This window comes from Panthera onca, chromosome B3 (genome assembly GCF_046562875.1).
Source record: "Panthera onca isolate mPanOnc1 chromosome B3, mPanOnc1 haplotype 2, whole genome shotgun sequence".
Lineage (NCBI taxonomy): Eukaryota > Metazoa > Chordata > Mammalia > Carnivora > Felidae > Panthera > Panthera onca.
Window position 1 is genome coordinate 13,127,953 of NC_138344.1, and position 18,238 is coordinate 13,146,190.

The window sequence follows — 18,238 nt, forward strand, 5'->3', positions numbered from 1 at the left end:
ATAACGATTCTTCTCCTATCCGCGCCCTTCGGTTTGGGGCTTGTTGACGTCTGGAGTGATGATGGTAGCCCCCTTCATTGTTACAGAATTTCAGAGTGCAGAATCTTCTAGCTTACGTTGTGCAACGTAATCCTGCCATCAACCTACGACACTATATATATAATAGGGCAGATCTTTTTTTGCTCAGATTTTAACGTAAGTAGTCTGAGGCACAGAAAGGTTAAGTGGTTTGCCTGAAACCACGCAGCTACCACACGGGGATGCCAGAGCTGGGGCCAAGATATGGCTGTTCCATAACGCTTGCTCCTCGCTTCATCGTCCCTTAATGATGACCCAGGAGTACCTGATCCCCTGTTGACACTTGGGCTCATGCAGTAAGTAATGACGCCATTTGATGGCTTTACAAAATAAGGTGTGCTTTTGCAGCACGCCATCTGAGCGCCTTGTAATTTTTATCCTAAGTTGTTCAAACAGACAGTCTCAGTGCATTATGGGGCTCCTTCTGCCCTTGTTGGTGCGTTTGAGCTACTGTGCAGGTTTATAATCTTCTCAGTGACTAGGAACGCAGTGTTTTGATCGGCTGCGATATTATCCCTGCCTTGCTGCTCATTGTAAAGGCTCCAGATGCGCACACTATATATAATTAACAATAGAAGATACATCTTTTCTCAATACGTCTTTGTCTCCCTTCATCATTTCGCCTTGTCTGTTTTCTCTTGCCAAAAAAGCCCATGCTACAATTAAGTGTCTTTAGAATAACACAGCGAGAGTATTTCAGTTTAAAGGAACTCGGGGCAATTTCAGCTAGAAACACGAAGCTTGCCGTGGGGGGAGAGGGAAGAAAGGCCTAGTGCAGCTTGGACTTGAGAGAAAAAGGGTCGTCCGCAAGAAGCCTTCCCCAGCCCTACGGCCAGGCCACCAGTTACTCATGAACAGTGGCTGGCTCCCATTTGCAAAGCAGATGTAAATCTGACCCTCTAAGGAAATGACGGGAGGTTGGCATTGTGTCAGCTATCATGTCACTCGGGAAGCTCAGTCGTTAGAGGAAAGCAAAATACTATTTAATGAAGAGAAACATCAAAGCTTTTGTGTGTCGGGGCCGGCTTTGAGGTAAAAGGGCTCATGGAAGGTGAGAATTCTTTCAGCATCATTGGGATGGCCAGGTAATTAACAAGCACTGCTCTTTGCTAATAAACAAGCACTGATCTTTGCTAATAAAAACAAACACTCCGTGGCAAGGCTTCTGAAGCCCACCACCCGGTCTCTGGGCTTTTGAAAACTCAGCATGGAAAAGAGTTGACCTTTGGTGAAAAGACAGTGGCTGATGCGCTCTTAGCAGCAGCTTCGAGGAGCAGAGTAGGAAACAGAGGTGGCCGACAGGTACAACCCCTCTGGAAAGAAAACCGCAGGCGGAACGTCCCCCCGGACATGCCCATGCACCCGAGGTGCACCCTTCAAAGACACCTTCCACGTTGAACCTCCTCTAATTACTACGGTCCCCGTCCTGAATTAGCAGGGACTCCATGGACGAGACAAACCCACGCACCGCCTTGCGGTCCATAAATTCAGTTAGCAACCAGAGCAGGCTAATTTCCAGTGATAGCTTTTCACGGTTTCCTGTAGCATCAAAGTTACAGTCAACATGTCAGGTTCTGTTCTGCCGGGAGAGGAGAGAAACCGGTGCAAATGAGTTGGGGTAGGGGAGAGAGATTTCTGCAGTTTCTTTTTAACAACAAAAAAGGCAACGCCCGCCCCTCCGTCTCCCACTGCTACGTGTGGTCCAGAGCCCCCAAGCAGAGACTTGTTTGGGCTAATGAAGGCCTTTTCCCATCTGGGACATTGGTTTTCTTAGCAGAGGAGGCTGTTAATCAGCGTAGTCCAAAAAAGCCGATGAGCTACACTGTTTTCGTGTGTGTTTCTGCCGCCCTGCTGCTGGGATTGTAATGGGATTTTCACAGTCCAAGAAGGCAGAGCTCCTGTCCGACAGAACCCCCACCCCCCACCCCCGCCCCACCCTGCCTTCGTTCAAGACCAGGCATTTGTGAATGATTTCACATGACAGCAACGTGTGCGTGACATGAGGTCTAGTAATTGTTTTACACTAATTTTGACTTGTGAATGCCCCTCTCCCCCAGTCAGGAGAGTTTTTAAAGAGACAGACAGACACATGGATACACAGACAGACAAAGAGATCTCCTGGTGTTTCTATTTTTCAGGCATAAATAAATTTACTAAGAAGCTTCGAAATCCCTATGCCATCGACAATAATGAGCTGTTAGACTTCCTCTCCAGGGTACCATCTGATGTTCAAAAGGTACGTAATGAACGGCCGCCACCAGCAGGGACCCCAACCCTGAAGTCTGGCCAGCCCCAGAGTCAGAGGAGCACAGGGCTGTGCTTGGGTAATTGAGATAACGAATCAGAAAATCCTTAAAGCGGCCTGGCTTGCAGGGAGGTGGCAAGGAAACCTTTGTCCCGAGCCTGAGACGATTACGGAAAATTACCCGGAAAAAGAGCTACTTAAGAATGACCTGGAACCCCTACTGTGTGGGTATAGTGTGATGGTGTTCTTCCATTTTATGATCGCTTGCCTCCCCCAGGAGGATAAGATGAGCTCAGTGAATGGGAGATCCCAAGCTGGGGGGATTCTTATTTTCCCCCTCTGCCACGTGGCAGGCATTTTAGGGGAAGTAGTGGACAGGAGGATTATTATTATTTGTTTTAATTCTTCCTTGCCCTTATCACCTCCTAGGCTCCCCTTCTATCTTTTCCCCTCTGAAGACTGAGGGATGCTGAGGGCAAAGCCCCCACTCACTCTCACACATAAAGGCAGAGATAGTGTGACATAATTGGAGATCGATCGGAAGTATTATTCACAGGTACTTCGTCCAGCGGCATGTGGTTTCTGTGGATGCATTGAGATTAAACGAGGCAACAATACCAGAAAGTCTCATAGAATACCTGATCTAGGCCCCTGCAGATCAGGCTGCCATAAATCCAGAGGAAGGAGGGTAGGCAATGATTTCTCTAAAGGAGCATCGAGATCACAGAATAGGTAGATGGGGAGACCGTGGTAGGACGTACCAACGTGATGATCAAAGACACAGCCCTTTATTATCTGACAGCATCCAAATCAAGTATCGATTTTCGTCTCCGGGCCACAGTCGCATCACCGGTTCCCAGGTGGCTTTGTGCGGATTACAGTGACTTGGAGGTGAAAAGCCCTAGAATTTTTTTCCCCTTCATTCTGAGTTCTAGAGATTAAAACAGACTCCGTGATGCTATTTCTCTTTCACCTCCATTTTATAATATAATTAGCTAATAACTGCGCTCTATGAATATGAAGTTACTCGTTAACATTTGCATCACATGATCATAAAACAGTAACCCGGCCCTGTTTGTTTTGCATTGAAGATTGGAGGGTATGTCACCCCTGCTCCCCTGGGGGACCCTCACAAAACACTCTAAGGAAAGGGTGCTTTTTTCATGTATCTGCTCTCGGCAAAGTGTAGCTCAACATATGTGATGGGACACGATGTCCTTGGGGAGTTTGGCACAAATGCTAAAAAACAGTGAGCACATGTGGTCTGTAATACAATACTTCAAATAAAGCCATTCTGCCGTCAGCCAATCAAAACCCACACACCAAAGGAATGGGATCGCAATGTGCAGTCACTTGGGTCGCAACATGAGGTTGTCCCTGCCTTCTTGAAGAAAGGAAATCACCATCAAGCACGCCCCACCGCAAGGATTGTCTCTACACGGTTGACACGGCAGCCCCTCAGAGCGGCCATCCATTTGGGAGGTGACATGATTACAGAGGGACACAGCAAAAGAGCATTCGAGGAGGATCTACAATATGCTAGTGAGATCCTCCCATGTGTCACCAAGAGTGCTTTCTAATAACACAATAGACAGTTTGCCACTGGGGACACCCTGAGCACTCATGTTTATCACAGATGGTTTAGCCATTACATTGCGAAGGAAATTCCTTTTTAAGAGAAATCTATTTAACTTTGTGGCCAGTATCAATTTCAACATTTTTGGGGGGTGGGGGGGCTTCTCTCTGGCCAAATAAATGTATATAGTTTGCAGAGACATTTTTTTTTCCTCCGAGATTGTAGATAGTTTGAAATGACTCTTTCTTAGTAAGTCGCTGCGTCGTGTACTAAGGGAAGCACTCGCAAGAGGCAGTTATTAAGTGTACTTGTGGCTGAAAACGGGCACGCGCAAACCTAGAATTATCTGGCCGCACCGCGAGCAGGTAGAAACCCAGGCATCTCATTAGAAAAATCTGCTTTTAATATTTTGGTTTCAAGAAATGATGCATGACTTCTCAAATCCTTCCTGCAATTAATCCCTTCATGTTCCTGTGTTTAGAAAATGATTCATTACCTTTGAACCTTCCTTCCTTTGCCTCGGTTTGTCCTTGGGGAGCCATTAACACGCACTGTGGCGAGCTAGGGTTACCTAACCGCCGGCGTCCCGTCTGTTTGTTTTCACAGGTGCAGTACGCCGAACTGAGACCCTGCAGCAGCCACAGCCCCCTTCGGAAGAAGCGCAGTGCCGTCTAGGACACGCGCCAACTCTGGCCACCGGCACCCGATTCCCTGTGGGGTCGGTGAGACCCGTGATGTCTCTGTTCCACCGGTGGTCCCCACCGTGTCTTTCCAAAACACGTGCTGTGTGGAGCCCTCCCCTTCTTCTCCCCGCTTCTCCACGGGCACCGATTGCACACGTGTGCGCACGTCCACGCACACGGGTGTGCCGGTTGCGTAGCAGGTCGGCCCCTCGCAAGGAAACAAGCCAGAGACCGTTAAAGACTGATGTCCCTTCTCCCGTAGAAGGTAACGTAAGGCTGTCAGGGGTCTCAACAGCCTCCTTGAAAACAGCCGGGAGTCCACCTGGATTCAAGAGGGACTTTGAACTTGTTATGGTACCTCCACCAGATTCTCCTGAAGATCCGGTCATGTCCACTCCCGTCTGCACACTCCTTTCAGATTGTTGTTCACGTGAGGCAGTCGGTTTTTCCCAGTTAGCAAATCCCTGGTAGCCATCGTCTCCCCACATAGTATATATCATGCATAGATTTTTAAATAATGACCCAGATCAGCTCAAGTCTTTGTGGGAGTCTTTCAGCCGGGATTACTGAAGACCCGTATGGAAAATTGTGGTCAACACCTCGGCGCTGGATGTCAGCCTCTTTCACCGTCCATTGCTGGCAATGGAAGGCCCCAGAAAGTCCAAAGGGACCACTCGTCCAAAAAGCGAAGGTTTCAGTGAGAGTATTTGGTTGCCTTAAAAACGCCATTTCTTCTGACTTGACTTCGCTTTATTTCCAAAATAAAATGTCAATATTATAGCTGCAGGACGCGGGGGATGAATGAATGAATTCTGAAAGTATTTAGAAAGAAAGGTGAAGGCTGGGGAGCAAGGGACTAACGAATGAAGGTGGACCGCTCACCTGATTGTTGTAATCCCTTCATTCGCCCGCATTTGGGGGCAGAAGGTAAAAATAAGGCAGCAGTCCAAAATGATCTTTCGTTCCTGAGCAAAATAATCTGCATGTAATACATCTATATCTCAGAACCGCGTTCCTAGAAGAGCATCATCCCCAAATCCTGAATAGTATCTGATGCCTACAGCCCCCATTTCATAGTACCGCCCCCCCCCCAGGTAAAAACCCCGATTTTGTGCATATATAAAATGTATGCCAATACTTTATGTTCAAATGATATTTAAGTTGTAACGACCGTATTTTGTTGACACATACTTTGTGCAGTTTTATATATATATATAATATATATATATGTATTGTAAAGCAAAGCCGAGGTAAAAAAAACCAGATTTAATAGTGAGGTTTGCTATTTTTTTTTCCTCTCTGGGTTGTAATTTAATAATCTTCAAACAAAATGTTTATGAAAAATGCCAAAGATTCTAAACCTTATCATCCCGTGTCTGTTTTTCTTCATATTATATCTTCCTGGGTTTCTTTCTGGCTGAGCCAGATTTCTGCATGATTTGATTTGCTTCAAGTTAATGAAGCTGGCTGGAAAAGAGCCTTGCAGAAATTATAAAAGCTCCAGTAAATCTCTTAGTTGTACATACAATAGATATCCAAGAACCTCTTTTGTGAAACCAGTTACTCAATCTTCTGTGTAAACAATGCCTCATTGTCTCACTCCCGACTATCATGTAGTTTATCATAGTCTGTCATTTTGTAACGACCTAAGTCAGACATTTTTAAACAGACATGTGAGATCTGATCAGTCATTCGAACGAAAACTTTCAGCAAGCAAAATAACCCCTTATTTATTTTTAAAAGTAGCACTGATACTTTATTGTTGTTCTTTGGCTATACAATTTCAAAATGAAATAATTTGTCCAACAAGGAGCCATCATTAGCGACTCTTACTCCCTCTGTAACCCAACAGGAATTCGGAGCGTTAAGTTTAGGATGCAGACAGCAGCTGGGATTCGGGACCGAATCAACCTTTAGTAAACTGTCGATGGAAAACAAGTGTTAATTGATTAAGGAGGCTTTGAAGGTTAAAAATGTTAGTTGTAAGGGGAATGTGAAGACTTGTACAAGTAATCAAACTCGGATGAAAGATTCCAGAATGCTTTATATAAAATTTATGGATTGTGGATTCACAGTACGATCATTAAAGATAATTTAGTAGGAATGTTGAAGTTTAGCCAAGCTCTCCTGGTTCTCTTCTCAAACCTCATGCTCCCGTTTCCAGCCCTGCCTGGATGTCTTAAAGGCGTCTATCCCTCGGTGGGTCAGAAACTCCATTATTGCTCCCTTGATGTGTTCAGGACTCCTAATGTCACAGTCTCCTTCTCGTTTCCTTATTTCCCTTACTGGCACTGGCATCTTCTGGGCTGGGAGACTCTGGGCATCCCATTTGTTGTTACTTATGTTATTTCCCACACTTCCCAACCCGCAAATTTGTAGATCCAGTGTTGACTGTTGTGTTATCTTGTCCATTTCTGATCACCACCCCCTAAGCCAAGGCCTCCATAACCTCTCACGAGTCACGGCGATTACATTATGCCAGATTAAACCTCATTCCGACTGTTCTTTTCACCAGGAATACTTTCAGGTTTCTGAAATTCTACCTTCCTTTAGGTTTTTTTAAATGCTTGTTGGGGCGCCTGGGTGGCTCAGTCGGTTAAGTGGCCGACTTCGGCTCAGGTTATGATCTCGCGGTCCGTGAGTTCGAGCCCTGCGTCGGGCTCTGTGCTGACAGCTCAGAGCCTGGAGCCTGTTTCGGATTCTGTGTCTCCCTCTCTCTGACCCTCCCCCATTCATGCTCTGTCTCTCTCTGTCTCAAAAATAAATAAACGTAATAAAAAAAAATAAATAAATGCTTGTTTATTTTGAAAGAGAGAGAGCATGAGCGGGGAAGAAGGGGGGGTGCGGGGTGGGTACAGAATCCCAAGCAGGCTCTATGCTCAGTGAGGAGCCCGACACAAGGCCTGATGTCACAACTGTGAGATTGTGACCTGAATCGTTATCAAGAGTCACCAACTGAGACACCCAGGTGCCTGAATTCTACCCTTCTTTAAAAGTTTCAAAAGTTTCCTGCCCCAAATAGACTTTCTCTAACATCCTTGTCTGAATTACATTCCACCCTTCTCTCTTGTTCCCTCACATCTTCTATATCTTTCTGGCATTTGCCGTATTCTGCTATAGCTCGTAGTTACCAGAGGCTTTTGACCCCAGCTGTCCTCCACTGATGGAGCACCCTGTCTGGCACCTAATAGACACTCAGGAAATACAAGATTAATTGATTGAGTCATAGTCGACTTTTCTTCTCTGCCCTTTTCATGTATACAGAGGGCTGATCTGGGTAGATTAGCATGGTCGATCAGAGGAAGTAATTTCTTGCATTTAGTGCATAGCTTATATTGTGTGATATTATTTATAAGCTCTGGCATGCCCACTATAAACATTTAAATGATGTCTTATATTGGTGAAGTCATTATTACCTATATATCACAGGAAAATATATTTGTGCATGGTAAAAAACAAAAACAAAAACAAAAAAACCCAAAAACTTTCTGATTCTTTTTCTTGTCATTTATCACTTCATGAACATATACTGAATATTGATGACCTACCTGAACAAAACAGACTACATTCCCTTGGTAAAAGCAGACGTGAAACATACCTTTCAGAAGGGGCATGATGTTTGTAGATTCAAGTTTGAAAAAGAATATTCTGGCTGCAGTGGGTAGACTAGCAATTATGAATGTCCACGGAAGAGCCAACTTGAAGTCTTGATAAATTGATGGGCCTTCAAATAGTATCAATGGGAAAAAATACAAGTGAAATTCTGAAATTGTGAGATGGGTAGGAGAAAAAATGAGCAGAGCTTATCAGTTGCTTGACTATGGGGTGAGGGAAAGAGTAGAGACAAAGAGGGCACTCAGTCTGGTCATTGTTGGGTCTGGGAAGATGGTATGTGCTAAGAGAGAATTATAGGAACAGCCATGAAAGGAACAGCTTGAACCTGGTTTTAGAAGATGTTGAATTTGAGGTAGCTGATGAGGCTTCAAAATGGGATCTCAAACAGATGCCAATATATATGCTTAAGGGTCAACATTCATAGAAATGATTGAAGTCACATGCTTTGAGAAATTGACTCAATACTCAAAAAGTCCTGTAAAGATGAGTCCACCTAGACTAAATAGAAATATTAAACTAGAGAAAAAGCAGTAGGCATACACTGTCATAGAATTCAACTGGTGGAGTGTATTCCAAGAAAACAGGTGTGGTCTATAGTGCTAACTACCACTGAGATCACATCAGTTGAGGACAGAAGAATGACCTTTAGTTCACAGCATGGCAACTTGTGGAGACCGTGGTGATGAGTCATTTCAGTTGAATGGTAAAAAAAGGAAACCAGATTTGGGTTGAGAAATGAGTAGCCCTAGGAAAATGGAGGCAGCCTGGCGGTAACCCTTGAAAAATTCCACTAGAAGGAGAGCAGGGAGAGAGCACAGTGACTCATAATGAAAGAAGGGGCATGGAATTATTAAGGAAAAAAAATTAGATGTCATGAACTCAGTGTATACCTATTCACAACAAAAAACTCTTCATTAGTACAAGATGGAATGATCTGTATCATTTAAAACTACTCTTATCAAAACCCACCTCTCTTTTGTGTAGTATTAGTCTAACTTTTTTGGTAGTAAAATGGTTAGGAAATCAAAATAGAGTATCTTCTGAAAATGTTACGAGTATCAATGGATAATTGGATCAATGTTGACAGTTACACTTAAAGAATGGCATAAAGCACATTGCTTCTTTATGGAGGTCTCTTTGTATAAAGCCTGCTCTTCTGGCATTTTAATGTGGTGATTTACACAGGGAAAATGGATAGTTAGCATTTTATACCATTTATTAATTACCAGGTACTTCCTATATGCTTTAGATGTAATAATCATGTAATTAACAACAAAAACAGTGTTAATGAAATTAAATACTTATGGAAAGAATAATCTCATGCAAACTGTCCCAGAAAATAGTAAAAAAAAAAAATAAATAATAAAAAAATAACACTTTTCTACATAGTTTATGAAGCCAATATAATCCTCACTCCAATATCCAGCAAGGTGATACAAGGATAGAAAATGACTTACCAAAATCCCTTATGAATATAAATACAAAATTATGGAAGATGTGTAAGCTTCTACATTGAAAACATGATTGAGAGAAAGAAGATAAATAAATGTAAGGCTTCGCGCATTAGAAGATTCAGTATATTAAGATGTCAAGAGATTAAATATAAGCCCAATAAAAATCATAACTTTTGCAGAAATTAATCAGCTGATTCTATAATTACATGGAAATGCAACAATCCAAGAATAGTCAAAGCAATCTTACAGACAATTAACACTGGCAGATAGCAAAATGTATTATAAAGTTATTGTAACTAGACAATGTGCTATAGGGACAAGTGTAGACAAATAGATTAAAGAAGTAGAAAAGATCAGGACACCCACACATATTTGGTTAACCTCTCACCCAAGTTACGTCAAAGGTAACGTATTTTCAGTGTGGGAACAGCCTGCAGTGTAGGGAAAAAACCTTTTTGAAAAATGACACTGGGTCACTTTAGTATCCACATGGATAAAATAAATACTGACTCCTGCTCTATTCTCACGAAAATCAATCCTGTATGAGTTGCAAATCCTAAAAGCGGAAGGCAAAATAGATTTCAGACATAGACATATGAAAACGATTTCACGTCTATGTGATAAGCAAAGATGTCTTAAATGGAAAACAAAAGGCTAATCATAATGAGAAAATACTGATAAATTGGAGATCATTAAAATTAACTTTTTCCTCAAGAAGTATGGTTAAGAGAGTAAAAGGATTAAGCCACAGAGTGAAAAGCAATCCATAATCTCTGTATATAATCTGGCAAAGAATTCTATCCAGAATACAAAAAGATTTTCTACAATGACAAGGCTGAAAACACAACACAAAAATGGGCAAAAGACTTGAACAGTCACTTCACCAAAGAGCCTATCCAAATGGCCACTAAACATATAAAAAGGTGCTCGACATCAGTAGTCATCAGGCAAATGCAAATTGGAACCTCTGGAAAATGATATTACACATAGCCAAAATGGCTAACATGAAAATTCAAGGGTTTTTAAGGATATGGAAAAACAAATTCCTATATACTGCTGGTGAGTGAGAACATAAATTGGTAAAAGCAATTTGGAAAAGAAGTATCTATTAATGTTAACCATATGCATGCCCTATGACCCTTCCCCCAGTTTCACTCTTAAGTATATAACCAACAGAGGTGTGCATGCATTGGATAAAAGATGGGCCCGAGACTATTTATAGCAGCACTCCTTGCATAATTCCAAAAACAGAAACAGTATATATTCATCAATATCTGGGACAATCAATTGCTTATGACTCTACAATGAAATACCATACAGAAATGAAATGAAAAACGAATGTTGCATGCAACAACATAGGTACCTTTCACAAATAAGGCTCAACAAAAGAAACAAGACACAGCACAAATAAGTGCCATGAAAGATTTCATTTGTGTAGAGTTCAAAAACAGGAAAATACAATCCATGGTGTTAAAACTCAGAAGGCTGGGGGTGTAGTGGGTAAAAGGAGCCATAAGTGGAATTCTTGGGTTCTGCCATTTTGGTCTGGATTCTTGTTACGTGAACCTGTTAACTTTGTGAAATTCATTGAGCTGTAAACTTATGACTTGTGTAATTGTCTGCATGTTTACTAAGAGGAAAGAAAAATTATGAAGCATGACAATTTTATTCCTCATTTACCATTAAAGAATCTGAAGCTGATCATGGTTAGTATTTTCAACATGAAACAAGAGCACCAATCCAAATAAACATTGTAAGTTGTCGGGACTCATTTTAAACAAACCCAAAGCAGACAGTTCCTCCATAATCTCATTACCCTTAAATATTCAATTACATGTGAACACAAATCCATCATCCTTTTTTAGAGATCTTCATTATTAGGAATACAAAAAATGAGTTTCTCTAACTGATCATCTACTGAAGCATTAAACATTGATTTACATGCACAAATTGGCCCATGAAACTTCAGGATCTGAAGTGTTCCAGAAAGCTTTCTCTTTTTACCGGTTATACATATTTTCATTGAGGCTGGCATCATAAGTAGTAAAGTTTGGGAGGAGTCAAAAGTTATACCTGGCTTTTCCACTGCATAGAGGGTCGGCACTCCTAACCCCCACATCGTTCAAGGGTGAACTCTACACACGTACACATATATTCCTAAATCTCTGTGAAATTTCACGTATTTCCAAGCATTGATCCATAGACTCCAATTAAGAACCAGAGAACCTGTGTTTTCGGGCAAAACCTTCAGAGTTTGCTTCTTGCTGCCTTTGAAACCTTAGGGGGGAGGATGTGTTTTTCTAGAAGCCCAGTGTCAGCTGTCTGCTCTCCAGAATTCAATTCATTCATTATTCAATCCAGCTTTGTTTTTTTCTTCTGTTTTTCTGGGAAATGTTTTATTAGGCGAGTCTTCATAGCTGAGAAATCCTGAGATTTCAATTTGCTTTCCATTCCTTTAATTCATTACAGTAATACATGCAAGCTTCTCTTCTCCATGTATTTTCATTATTAGATCAAAGCAACTGGTTGGAAAAGCAAAAACACATGAAATCATTTGTTTAACTGGATAATGAACAGCTGGCATTATGATGTAGTATGCATCTACCAGAACCGTTGTGATCTACGTAGTGGTAAATGTCGTGATTTTGTTTTTGCTTTTATCTCAAAAGGTCTGCACAAGCTGGAGAAGTTATCCAGCAGAGAAAAGCGAACAGGGACAAGTAGAATGTTCCTTGCACAATGAAAGGAAACATTTTCCTCCCCTGAGGTATGAATCGCCTGTACGCCTCACCGCACGTTGGGCTGATCCCAGGTAGAAGACCGAGGATTCTGAATGAGAATCTGAACAAGTGGGAGACAGAGTCTCTGACTTTGTGAAAGGGTCAGACAGCAAGGTCTGGGTTGTACAGAGAGCCATCACCCTGGGCAGAACTGAGCTCACAAAGTGAGGGACCCAGGCATGTGTTATCTCCAACTCTGAAAGTTTTACCCTTGATTATGTTTATTGTCAGCCTCAGGTTCAGCAACTTTTGTCCCGGGAAACTTATCACATGACTGATTAGAGACAAAGCCCCTTATCAAATAAGAAGAGCATTTCTTCTTTTCAGATTGTCTGTTATTTATCTAGCTAGCTAGCTAGCTAGCTATCATCTATCTATCTCATATTCTATTTTAAATTTACCTAAAATGTTTGTGCTATATCTCTTTCTCTCTTCTAAATCATTAATAAAGATGCTAAAACATGGGTAACCTGGGTGGCTTAGTTGGTTAAGCATCCGACTTCAGCTCAGGTCAAGATCGCGAGGTTTGTGTGTTTGAGCCCCACGTCGGGCTCCTCACTGACAGTGTGGAGCCTGCTTGAGATTCTGTCTCTCCCTCTCTCTCTCTGCCCCTCCTCCACTTGCTCTCTCTCTCTCTCTCAAAATAAAAAAAAAGATGCTAAAACAGCACATAACCTTGATTCCTTTGACCCACTGACCAGACGCCTCTCTTTAACCAGATCCAATAGCATTTACCTCTATGACCACCTTAAAAAAATATCAGTAGTTTTCAACCTACCAGCCTGCATTTTTTCGGCAAATTCAACTTAAAATCGGAGCCTTGTGAGATCCTGCTGAATCTTCTACTGCTTATTTTAAATAGCAAACAGATCTTAGGATTACTTCTAGATAACCACCCCCTACTCACTATTGTCAGGTTTAACCTTCATAATTTATGGCAATGTATTTGCTTATAAGACTCTGGACCCAGTTACAACCATACCAGTAGCTACCATGTATTGATGGTCATTTATGGTCAAGGCACTTTAAGATCGTAGTTTTAGTCAATTACGAAGGTAGTTTGCATAATTCACATGGTGTGTCTGGGCTTATGGTTTTGATCTGTGCTCCAATTCTTGATTTTACACGAACCACTTCAAAAACAGTCACGGTCGGGGCAGTGGGGCGGGGGTGGGGGCTTGGGGAGTAGGGAATACGTTGAAATCTGAGCAATTTTAGAACTATTGACTTTTGAATGATGAGGTTTCCTGACATTCTTTTCCCTTGCTTCTTATAAATGGTTACTTGCTCATGCTGTCCATTTCTACTGAGTATTCATATTGGCTGTTCCTGTGAAAGATTTCCAAATGAATAGTGTCACAGCTATTTAATAATTAATGCCTCCTTTTCTCCTAACCCTTGGTTTTTAGCCTGGATTTCGATTATTCATAGTGCTGTGGGAGTGTGCACGAATTCAATTCACATGTGGTCCTAAAACTGCCCAGTTAGTGTTAAACTTTAATAGTTTCAAACTTGTCTCCCAATGCCTTGATAACCTATAAAATTGCTACCTTATTTGATCTGTGTTTCATGCACTTTCTCTTTTGTATAGCTGTCCATTCCCTCATTCAGAGGCAACAAAAATTTTACGTGTCCTAAAATAGACAATTTAAAAAGGGAGAAAATTCAGAGGACTGGTTGACCCCAACTTTGGGCTATACCAAAATAAAAAGCCAGGTTTTTTGTTTGTTTGTTTGTTTTTGTTTTTTTCAGCTGCCTTTCATTAGCATTTGATTGCTGCTAGCTTAGAGTTGGATGAGGTCAATGAGCTAGAGCCAGAAAGATAAGGGTTCAAATCCAAGGTTTGGTCCTAAGGCACCAACTTACTGTCTGTGTTTGGGCAACCCGGTTATCTTCCCGGAGCCCAATTTCCTCATCATTACAATAGAAATAATAGCACTCAAATTATGAGGGTTTTGCATAAGAATATAAATGCTCAGCACATAGTGTTCACTTTTATGGAATTAGGATATACACACAGAAAAGTGCACAAAACATAGGTATGCAGCTTCCTAAGTTTTCACAAATTGACAGTTCTCATGAAACTAATACCCAGATCAAGAAACTTAACATGGCCAGCCTCCCAGAAGCCTCTTTTGTGCCCCTTTCGATTACCACCCCTTAAGGGTACACGCAAGTTTCTCAAACTGGGCCCTATTGACCGTTGGAGCCAGATAATTCTTTGCCGTGGAGTGATAGGATACTCAGCTCGGTAAGAACATTTAGCAGCATCCCTGATCTGTACTGATTAGAGGCCAGTAGTATCTTCCCGGGTCTGGCAGGATGTGAGAGTCAAAATGTGTCCGGATATTGTCAAATGCTCAGGGGCGTGTGAGAATTCAGAATCTCCCTACGTTGAGAACCACTAGGATATACAGTTCTTTTTGCTGCCAGGACATGAGCTGTCCTCTGTTCTCAAGTCTTCTCCACTCCGTGGAGACCCAACCTTACCAGCTGCAGCCAAGAGGAATTTCTGAGTCACTGGCAGGTAGGCTCATCACCTACCAGTTCTGTAAGGAGGTGGTCCCTGGGTCTGGGGCCCCCGAATGTCTTGCATGTTTTCCCCTTTCTCCACAGCTTTTGTCACCCCTGGCCAGTGGAAGTTTAAATTGGCTCGACCACTTTTGGGGCACCTGGGTGGCTCAGTTGTTTAAGCGTCTGACTTCGGCTCCGGTCATGTTCTTGTGGTTCTTGCGTCAGAGCCGCATGTGGAGCTCTGCCCCGGCAGTGAGGAGCTTGCTTGGGATTCTCTCTCTTACCCTCTCTCTCTGCCCCTCCCTGACTCCCTTTCTCTCTCTCTCTCAAAATAAATAAATAAAAACCTTTAAAAAATTTTTAAAAATAATTTGAAGGAAGTTAGTAAGGAAGGAAGGAAGGAAGGTAAGGAAGGAAGGAAGGAAGGAAAGGGCGGAAGGAAGGGAGGAAGGAAGGAAGGAAGGAAAGGGAGGAAGGAAGGAAGGAAGGAAGGAAGGAAAGAGAAAGAAAGAAGTTGGTTCAACCACTTTGGAAAACTGATGGCAGTATTTATTAAGCATTTATAAACTAAGCTTATGCTTACCCTGACGATTCCCTTTTCAGTATCTATTCAATCATTTACATCTAACCTTTCCCAGAAAGAACTGAAATAACTTGCAACCCACCATGTTGATATGTTCATTAGCCTTCCTTCCTATTTTAGTGGAATCTCACAGGTGAAAATAAGATACACTATTTCCATGATATAAGCTATAGCAAATTGAGGACCTCAGGATTAGTATTAATTGTTTTGTAACAAATTATCTTATTTATTTATTTATTTATTTTTTTATTTATTTTTTTATTTTTTAATATATGAAATTTACTGTCAAATTGGTTTCCATACAACACCCAGTGCTCATCCCAAAAGGTGCCCTCCTCAATACCCATCACCCACCCTGCCCTCCCTCCCACCCTGCCCTCCCTCCCACCCCCCATCAACCCTCAGTTTGTTCTCAGTTTTTAACAGTCTCTTATGCTTTGGCTCTCTCCCACTCTAACCTCTTTTTTTTTTTTTTTTCCTTCCCCTCCCCCATGGGTTTCTGTTATGTTTCTCAGGATCCACATAAGAGTGAAACCATATGGTATCTGTCTTTCTCTGTATGGCTTATTTCACTTAGCATCACACTCTCCAGTTCCATCCATGTTGCTACAAAAGGCCATATTTCATTTTTTCTCATTGCCACGTAGTATTCCATTGTGTATATAAACCACAATTTCTTTATCCATTCATCAGTTGATGGACATTTAGGCTCTTTCCATAATTTGGCTATTGTTGAGAGTGCCGCTATAAACATTGGGGTACAGGTGCCCCTATGCATCAGTACTCCTGTATCCCTTGGATAAATTCCTAGCAGTGCTATTGCTGGGTCATAGGGTAGGTCTATTTTTAATTTTCTGAGGAACCTCCACACTGCTTTCCAGAGGGGCTGCACCAATTTGCATTCCCACCAACAGTGCAAGAGGGTTCCTGTTTCTCCACATCCTCTCCAGCATCTATAGTCTCCTGATTTCTTCATTTTGGCCACTCTGACTGGCGTGAGGTGGTATCTGAGTGTGGTTTTGATTTGTATTTCCCTGATAAGGAGCGACGTTGAACATCTTTTCATGTGCCTGTTGGCCATCCGGATGTCTTCTTTAGAGAAGTGTCTATTCATGTTTTCTGCCCATTTCTTCACTGGGTTATTTGTTTTTCGGGTGTGGAGTTTGATGAGCTCTTTATAGATTTTGGATACTAGCCCTTTGTCCGATGTGTCATTTGCAAATATCTTTTCCCATTCCGTTGGTTGCCTTTTAGTTTTGTTGGTTGTTTCCTTTGGTGTGCAGAAGCTTTTTATCTTCATAAGGTCCCAGTAATTCACTTTTGCTTTTAATTCCCTTGCCTTTGGGTATGTGCCGCGTAAGAGATTGCTACGGCTGAGGTCAGAGAGGTCTTTTCCTGCTTTCTCCTCTAAGGTTTTGATGGTTTCCTGTCTCACATTCAGGTCCTTTATCCATCTTGAGTTTATTTTTGTGAATGGTGTGAGAAAGTGGTCTAGTTTCAACCTTCTGCATGTTGCTGTCCAGTTCTCCCAGCACCATTTGTTAAAGAGACTGTCTTTTTTCCATTGGATGTTCTTTCCTGCTTTGTCAAAGATGAGTTGGCCATACGTTTGTGGGTCTAGTTCTGGGGTTTCTATTCTGTTCCATTGGTCTATGTGTCTGTTTTTATGCCAATACCATGCTGTCTTGATGATGACAGCTTTGCAGTATTACTTTGATTCCTAAACCAGACAGAGACCCAGTAAAAAAAGAGAACTACAGGCCAATATCCCTGATGAATATGGATGCAAAAATTCTTAATAAGATACTAGCAAATCGAATTCAACAGCATATAAAAAGAATTATTCACCATGATCAAGTGGGATTCATTCCTGGGATGCAGGGCTGGTTCAACATTCGCAAATCGATCAACGTGATACATCACATTAACAAAAAAAAAGAGAAGAACCATATGATCCTGTCAATCGATGCAGAAAAGGCCTTTGACAAAATCCAGCACCCTTTCTTAATAAAAACCCTTGAGAAAGTCGGGATAGAAGGAACATACTTAAAGATCATAAAGGCCATTTATGAAAAGCCCACAGCTAACATCATCCTCAACGGGGAAAAACTGAGAGCTTTTTCCCTGAGATCAGGAACACGACAGGGATGCCCACTGTCACCGCTGTTGTTTAACATAGTGCTGGAAGTTCTAGCATCAGCAATCAGACAACAAAAGGAAATCAAAGGCATCAAAATTGGCAAAGATGAAGTCAAGCTTTCGCTTTTTGCAGATGACATGATATTATACATGGAAAATCCGATAGACTCCACCAAAAGTCTGCTAGAACTGATACATGAATTCAGCAAAGTTGCAGGATACAAAATCAATGTGCAGAAATCAGTTGCATTCTTATACACTAACAATGAAGCAACAGAAAGACAAATGAAGAAACTGATCCCATTCACAATTGCACCAAGAAGCATAAAATACCTAGGAATAAATCTAACCAAAGATGTAAAAGATCTGTATGCTGAAAACTATAGAAAGCTTATGCAGGTAATTGAAGAAGATATAAAGAGATGGAAAGACATTCCCTGCTCATGGATTGGAAGAATAAATATTGTCAAAATGTCAATACTACCCAAAGCTATCTACACATTCAATGCAATCCCAATCAAAATTGCACCAGCATTCTTCTCGAAACTAGAACAAGCAATCCTAAAATTCA

The 18,238-nt window shown here is 41.8% G+C and overlaps 1 protein-coding gene and 1 long non-coding RNA gene across 3 annotated transcripts in view; both read left to right on the plus strand.

The window, feature by feature from the left end:
- Window positions 1–8,080, plus strand: part of MCTP2 (multiple C2 and transmembrane domain containing 2) — a 239,439-nt gene extending 231,359 nt beyond the window's left edge. For both annotated transcript variants that reach the window (XM_078448965.2, XM_078448973.2), the window contains 2 exons: window positions 2,217–2,314; window positions 4,506–8,080. In XM_078448965.2, coding sequence (XP_078305091.2) covers window positions 2,217–2,314; window positions 4,506–4,574 — 167 coding nt within the window. In that variant the 3' untranslated portion in view covers window positions 4,575–8,080. The remainder of the gene's footprint in view (window positions 1–2,216; window positions 2,315–4,505) is intronic.
- The window catches only part of LOC132668744 (uncharacterized), a 324,417-nt gene that overhangs the window by 287,339 nt on the left and 18,840 nt on the right, over window positions 1–18,238 (plus strand). The window contains exon 2 of the long non-coding RNA XR_014137781.1: window positions 7,202–12,418. This is a non-coding gene — a long non-coding RNA (uncharacterized LOC132668744). The remainder of the gene's footprint in view (window positions 1–7,201; window positions 12,419–18,238) is intronic.